This window comes from Ptychodera flava, chromosome 3 (assembly GCF_041260155.1).
Source record: "Ptychodera flava strain L36383 chromosome 3, AS_Pfla_20210202, whole genome shotgun sequence".
In the NCBI taxonomy this organism is placed as follows: Eukaryota; Metazoa; Hemichordata; class Enteropneusta; family Ptychoderidae; genus Ptychodera; species Ptychodera flava.
Genome location: NC_091930.1, coordinates 39145858 through 39154015, shown reverse-complemented (window position 1 = coordinate 39154015; position 8158 = coordinate 39145858). Strand labels below are relative to the sequence as shown.

General features: G+C 36.0%; 1 protein-coding gene across 1 annotated transcript; it reads right to left on the bottom strand.

The window, feature by feature from the left end:
* Positions 1-5627: 5627 nt before the first annotated feature.
* LOC139129295 (protein NLRC3-like) lies at positions 5628-7065 on the bottom strand. Its single transcript, XM_070694933.1, has one exon. It carries the CDS (start codon positions 7062-7064, stop codon positions 5628-5630), a length of 1437 nt encoding a protein of 478 aa, XP_070551034.1. The 5' UTR covers position 7065.
* Between the last annotated feature and the right edge of the window lie 1093 nt (positions 7066-8158).

The following is an 8158-nucleotide window of genomic DNA, read 5'->3' as shown; positions in this document are numbered from 1 at the left end:
ATGTTTATGAATACAGCGGAAAAAGTTTCAAAAGATGCGCTTTTCTGCTTGTTAGAAATTTCAACATATATACGATGATTGTCGACGATTATATGTGTCCTTAGATTAACATTTTGCCATTTTTTCAGACCTTAAGCTCAGGGTTGTTGGTCTAAAATATCAGAAGTATGAGACAAATTTATGATAAATTTTTGTGGCGTTATGTTGACTAGATGAGTAAATGGGTGACAGAGTGAATAGTTACACTATGAAAGATTAGTCAAGATTTACACAATGCATAAAATATAAGGTCCAGTATATTGAACTGACGCTCTACACCCGATATCTCTCAGGGTGAGTTCACTAACTAATGTACTAGTTATGTGAACCTGAAGTGTCTTTATAACGTCAGCGAGTCTTGGCTCTATTAGAAAGCGCTAATGGTCAGGTCAATTAAAGCAATTTAATCATTTAATTATTACCATATTTTAACTTCATCATCACAACATATAAATGATATTCTGTAAGATAATAGTTACAATATTCGTCAAGAATAACCAAGGATGCATTTATTGTCAGAAAGAATTATCGATCATTGGTTGAAGTTGTCGTATAATAATTTCCACTTTTGGCGACTATTTTGAAACTGAAAATGCCGGTCAGGCTGGTATGGGAACGACGTATATCGGACGTTTATGAGGAAAATTTATCGCTTACGACCACCGACATCGCCGGCCTGGTGGGATATTGATTTGAATAGAAAACACACTGAGTGCAGGTACTTGGTCTTCAAATTCTTTAGTATCCACGTATCCATACTGATAACGGGATAACGGACCTGTGACCTTGTCAAGTCAAAACAGGGTGATAATAAGGTCAGCACGTAGCTACGTAGACTCTCAGTCGGTGTTAGAAATGGGGCATTTGACTGTGAGTTACAATCTCGGAAACAGGAAACCACGGATTCGAACTCATTACATAAGGCATCTGGAGCGTGACACCAAGTGAAGACATCTCGGTCAAACTGCTTGGCGATTCGATAAACCAGCTAACCTCACGCTGTACTGTTGGTTAGGAAGCATTCATGCATACATCACTTACATCGTTCACAAACTTTATCAATATAATAAATTCATCGCTAAGGCTGCGTTCATGAAAAACGGTTAGGGGGCTGAAGAAATCGCGATTGAATTTATTTCCAGATCCTCCCTCCTCAGGACCTTCACAAATTATCAAGTCCCACCCGTCTACATGATAAAACTGTTCAATGCCACTCTACATCGGCAGGAATATCCAAAGTATAAGTAAATCAATCACAATAATTCATTCAATAAGTGAAATAAAATCATTTCTTTATTTCAGCTAAATATGTACTAATGAGCAAAATAATAGCAGACATTACAAAATAATGACTGTACCAAATACATTACCAAGCGGAGAAAATGTTTAAATGAGCAGGTATGGGGGAATTGATTTGTTCGGTGTATGACTTCCTCTATACTTATTTTAAATGTATCTGTACATTAAATACACAACGGGGAGTATTTTTGAACAGTACTTCCAGATCCCTTTCATTTATAACGGTTCCATCATAATGGCCTTGAGCAGCCATATTTTCCAATCTCGTCCCCCTTGTGTATCCTTATTTGCTCAAGTTCACCTCAAATCTCCGCCCGGCCAGACTTGCTCATTTATGAACAAAGACTTAGTTCATTGTCCTTTTATTTGTTCATTTGATATTTGCGCTAACTCAATCCTTTCATCCCTGAGAGACTTGTGAGTGTAACCGGCACTGGGAGCAAAGATCTTACTCACCTTGGAATGACAACAAGGTTAGGAATAGATCTTATGGGTAAGGACCATATTCACTTTGTGTGTTTAAAATTAAAATATAAATTTGGAGTCCTGACGGAAAAAATAAACATGTCCCATAAAAATTGACAATTTAAATAGCAAAGTCATCATCCTACCATTATTTGTCATTGGGGATCCCATATTATCTTTCTTTACCTGAAGCTATGTTAATTTTACTCTCAGGCCGCTGAGACTTCAGTATGACGAAACTGTAGATTTAGACCAACGTGATTTCAGTCTAATTAACTGGTAACTCAGCCAATTGGACAGGTAAAGCCTCGTTCTCATAAAATAAACACAGTTGATAATTCTCAATTTCAATATACAGATAAACAGATAAACATAAAAAGTCTGAATGTTTATGTTACGTAATGTTCTTAGTCTTTAAAACTTTAAATCTCATAGTATACATTTTTGGCAGAAAATGACATTCAACAAACTTTAGAATGGTTAAAGGAATTGATATCAATACATAATTGGATGTATTTTTGACTTATTTAAGGTGTACCATCATACCATTGAGGTCGTCATGTACAATTGTGAACAGTTTGAAGTTTACGGCATCATCATTTGTTCTCAAAGGCACTATTTATACCAAATATTTGTACTGCTGATACAGGCTTTTTTCTAGTATACTATCTGAACTTTCAATATATAATTATTTATTGGAGACACTGCTGCACAAATGTTTGACTGGAATTGTCAAGGAACACAGATTACAAAACATATAAGGTTACTAAAGTTGTGATCAGTTGTCATCATTTGCTGATCCATTAAAATCACCCTTAAGTTCATCTTTACCGTATCCCACCCCGAAATCTGACTCAGTATGTAAACTTCAGTTTTGGATGTGAATTGTTTGTAAAAAACTATTAGTCTACTTGTCTAAAAATACAGACTGAAGTATCATCAAAGCCTTCAACAATATAGTAAGCTATTAGGCTTCAGTTCAATCTCAATTATACATGGATTTCTGCCAAAACACCAATGAGGGTGTTACTTTAATCACTTGCCAAAACCTTTCACAGGGTGAGTCAGGAAATAGGTGTTCAGCCTTACATAAATCAAACACGAGTCAATGGGGTGGTGCTGTTCAGTGTTCTACGGTAAGAATATTATTTCGCTCAATGCTACCGTGGTCGCCTATGGAAGATCACTTACAAGTTTGGAACATTTACCAAAATTGTACACCACACAATTGAGAAGTGAGGGGAAGACATCCTATGAGTGTACAGTTGAAATGCACTAATTACAGCCTCCTGTTAGTCAACTCACAATCTTGGAAATTCTTAGTAAAAAAAAAACATACAATAACACAATACAAGAGGTCATTCGAGTGGTAAAATGTTGTGCTTAGGCACTGAAACAGTCGCAGATTTCCAACTAATGACTTTACAAGGACTTCAATTTTTTTCACATTTATCAACAAAATCAGCCCCTAAGTAGGTGTGTTTGAGCTATGCGTCTCATTCACACTTGAAATCAACCAGAACACGACAAGTTCATTTCGTTAACTTTATTACAAAAATATATACAACAACATCTTCATCACCCCCAAAGTCACAACTGCAGAATGATTATTTGAAAAACATACTCTGTATAAATGGTTCCATCATGTTTGTCCGTCATGTTTGTCACATTTCAGCATATTGTGCCATGACAGCAATCACATGACCCCGCCCCAAAAAAGAACATTGCCAAAATAAAAATACTTAAAGATTGTCCTTCAAATTATTGTCTCGGAAACGTGTCTTTAATTTGCCTAATGCCCAGTGAGTATGCCAAACAACACATTACAAAATGAAGGCGATTTAATTCATCTCTGAGAACAAATCGCCAATAAGCTGGGCATCTGGAAATGTTATAAAAATGTTCTAAACTTTAAGAAAATATATTGCTGATATTTAAGACAATATATTGCTGATATTCGTGTTATTCTGGAGACCAAAGAGTCCAATGAAAGATATTCTGGACACATTTATCTTGCTTCAAAAGTTAAGACATGGCTAAAGATGGAAATTTACAAGCCTGTAAAAAGGTACATAAAACAGGTCATTTTTTTCTTGTGCATACAGTATACATTCAAATTTGCGTGCCATGATTCCGATAATGAACTTAAGATGTGTATTATGTTCTCACAAATTTAAATACAGTAAAGATGATCGATTGATGAATAACAATAATAATAATTAATAATTGAAAAGAGAATTGAATTTTTAAAAAAAAATACCATACATTATACCACGTCAACCAACTCTTAATGTTTACGAAGTTATTATAAAATCACAAACAAATACTTTACGAAATGATTTTTGTATTTTCAGCTGAAGAACACTAGTGAGTGCCTCAACATACCCAGTTTTAAGCCAGTAACTTAAAATTACGTTAAACATTACATCTATTGAATATTGTTCAACTTCTAGCAACTTCAAGGACCAATGTAATCGAGTGCAATTTGATCACTTGGTCACTCTACTGATTAAAATAATGCTGATTGACATAATGAATGATATTGCTATATATTAAAATTATTCACACAGATTGAATTCTTTCTTTAGCACTGAAAAGGTTTGATGCAGTTTCCTTCTGACATGCCTTATCTGATGCATATACATTTTTTACACAACAAGGTACATCAGCTCGATTGAAGTATTAACACTCACAAACTGGATAAGCTACAAATATGAAAGCTGCAGAAATGGACATTCGATGTCAACTCAGAATATTTCAATGGGATTATATCTTTTACCTACAGCTCCTCTCGTATTTAAAACAAAAAAATGAATAAACACAATGGATACATCGACGTTTGAAATGAAAAAGGTGAAATTAAACATTACAAACTTCAAGAAACATCTTTGAAAATCAGGAACCAGTAGGAAATCTTGTCGAGGTTCTGCCCTTCCTACTTACGCACATATTCACATGTAAAAAGGGTAAATTATCAAATAAAACAGTGAATGCATGTCTTTTCTGTCAATATTGTACACATTTGGTACTGGCGAACAAGATTAATATTGACATCTTCATATAGCTGTTCCTATTGTAGGTAACTGAGGAAGAGGTATTCAAATCTAAATCTCTTCTATGGTGTACCACACTTTCAGTACACTGTTATATACTTTTTTACATGCAGGTTCATCACCACAGTAAGGATCATATTTTACAACCACAGGAAGATGCAATTAAGATGATACCCCAACATTAAACCTCAGAAGAGTGTCACCAGGCTATCAAATTTTCAGCATCTCAAAAATGAGTCAATCATCTAAATTCGGTTAGATGCGGCATACATACATAGATACATACATACATACATACATACATACATACATACATACAGACAGACAAACAGACAAACAGACAAACCGACCATATAAACTCTCTTTGGTATCTCTTTGGCATATTTGCACATACAAAATGGCACCTAACACTGACGAGACGAATAAACATGCCATTAGGTTATTCTTTAAATGAAAATGCCTGAACAAGAAACGTTGGAAATGGTGACGATGACCATGAAGAGGTTTTAGAGAGACAGTGTGTTATATCTTGTTGTGTTCATTTCATGCAGAATTATCACAGTTACGGCAGGTTTTAACTTACATGTAGTAAAAAACAAAACTCTTTGGTACTACATCTAACATCCATTATCATGATAGAGATATTTGGGACAAGCTCAAATTTTACATTCTGTTAATTTCAATGACATTGTTAGAACCAATTGCACCTCAGTCTACAATGTATGTGATTGTGTTAAGATGGTTAGTGTATACCTTGACCCCATCACTTCACTAAAACTCTCTACTCCACTCAGCTGTCTCTATGTTATTATGACTCAGATCGATATGAGTAAATCCATACATTGACCAAAACCCTTCACTTAAACTCTGTGCACCAATGTGTCCTATGTTATTATGACTAAGACCAAGATGAGTAAGCTCATACATTGACCACATCGCTTCACTCAAACTCTTTGCACCATTGTCTCCTATGTTATTATGACAAAGATCAAGAAAAGCAAGTCCACACAGTGTTCTCATTCCTTCACTTAAACTCTGTGCACCTAGGTCTCCTATGTTATTGTAGCTGAGATCAAGATGGGTAAGTTCATACATTGACAACATTTCTTCACTAAAGCTCTTCACACCAATGTCTCCTATTTTATTATGACTAAGATCAAGATACCCAAGTCCACACATTGACCCCATACCCACACTCAAACTCTTAGCACCTCTGTCTCCGATGCTGTTATGGCTAATATCAAGATGAGTCAGTCCATTCATTGACCTCATCACTTTACTCAAACTCACTGCACCACTATTTCCAATATTGTTGTTACTGAGATTTATATGAACAAGTTCATACATTGACCTCAAGATTTTACTCAAACTCCTTGTACCACCAGCTCCTATATCATTACAACTAAGATCCAGATGAGCAAGTCTGTGCATTGACTTCATTACTCCACTTAACCTCTTTAAACCCCTGTGTCCTATGTTGTTATGACTAAGATCAAGATAGGTAAATCCATGCATTGACATCATCCCAAAATTCAAAGTCATGGCACCTCTTTCGCCAATATTATTATTGCTTAGATCAAGGTGTTCGAGTGCATCCATTAACCTCATCTTAAAACTCAAACTCGTAACCCCACGGTCTCCTATGTTATTATGACTAAGGTGACAATGAGTAAGTCCATGCATCGACCTTATCCCTTCACTCAAACTCTCTGCACCACGTTCTTCTATGTTATTATGACTAAGATCTAGGTGAGTAAGTTCATGCATTGACTCCAATAATTCACTCAAACACTCTGCACCACTTTTTCCTATGTTATTATGACTAAGATCGAGATGTGTAAGTTCATGTTTTGACCCTAATGATTCGCTCAAACTCTTTATGCCACTGTCCCCTATGTCACTGTAACTGAGATTGAAATGTGTAAGTTTATGCATTGACCTCATCGCTTCACTTAAAGTTTTTGCTCCACTGTCCCCTATATTATTGTGGCTAAAATCGAGTTGAGTAACCCCATGCTTTGAGCTGAACACTTCACTCAAACTCTCTGTGCCTCTCTCTGTTATGTTATTATGACTGAGATTAAGATGAGCAAGTTTACGCATTAACATCATCCCTCCCCTCAAACTGTTTGCTCCACTGTCTCCTATATTATTATGACTTAGATCAAGATAGGTGAGTTCATGCATTAACTTCATTCGTTTACCCATACTGTTTGCACCAACAGCTCCATATTATTATTACTAAAATTAAGGTGAGTAGTCTATGCATTGATTCCAAAACTTTACTAAAACACTTTGCACCATCAACTCCTATGTTATTGTGACTGAGATCTAGATAAGTAAGTCCGTGCATTGACTCCATTACATCACTCAAACTCTTTGCACCACCAACTTCTATATTGTTATGACTGAGATCAAGATGAGTAAGTCTGTCCTTTGACTTGATCCCTTCACTCAAACTCTCTGCGCCATCGTCTTCTATGTTATTGTGACTAAGATCGAGATAAGTCAGTCCATCCATTGACATGATTCCCTTACTCACACTCCGAGCACCAATATATTCTATGTTATTGTGACTAAGATCAAGATGGATAAGTCTATGCATTGGCTCCATCACCTCACTGAAACTCATTGCGCCACTGTCTCCAATGTTATTATAACTAAGATCAAGATGCATAAGTCCATCCATCGACCCCATTCCTTCACTCAAACTCCATGCACCACTCTCTCCAATGTTGTTATGGCAAAGATCGAGATGAATAAGTCTATACATTGATCTCATGACTTCACCTAATCTCTTCGCACCGCTGTCTCCTATGTTATTATGACTAAATTTAAGACATGTAAGGCCATCCATTGACCTTATTACTTCACACAAACTCCATGCACCACTGTCTCCTATGTTATTTTGACTAAGGTCAAGATGAGTAAGTCCATCCATTGATATTACCGCTTTACTCAAACTCTCTGCACCACTGTCTCCTATGTTTTTTGACTGAGATCAAGATGAGTAAGACCAAGCATTGACCCTACCCATTCATATATTTTTTTACACCACTGTCTCCAATGTTATTATTACTAAGGTCCAAGTACTCGAGGTTCAGATAAGCAAGCCTTTGTATAAAGTCTTGAAATTCCGCGTTACGCCATTTTTTCCCTTTGAGAGTAAGCTTAGTCAAGTTTGTCAATAAGATTAAACTCTTACAAATTCCCACACATTTCTCTCTCGATAACCCAGACATATTAACCTCCGTAACATGCATCAGATTATCATAGATAGAACTACACTTAACGTCACTGAG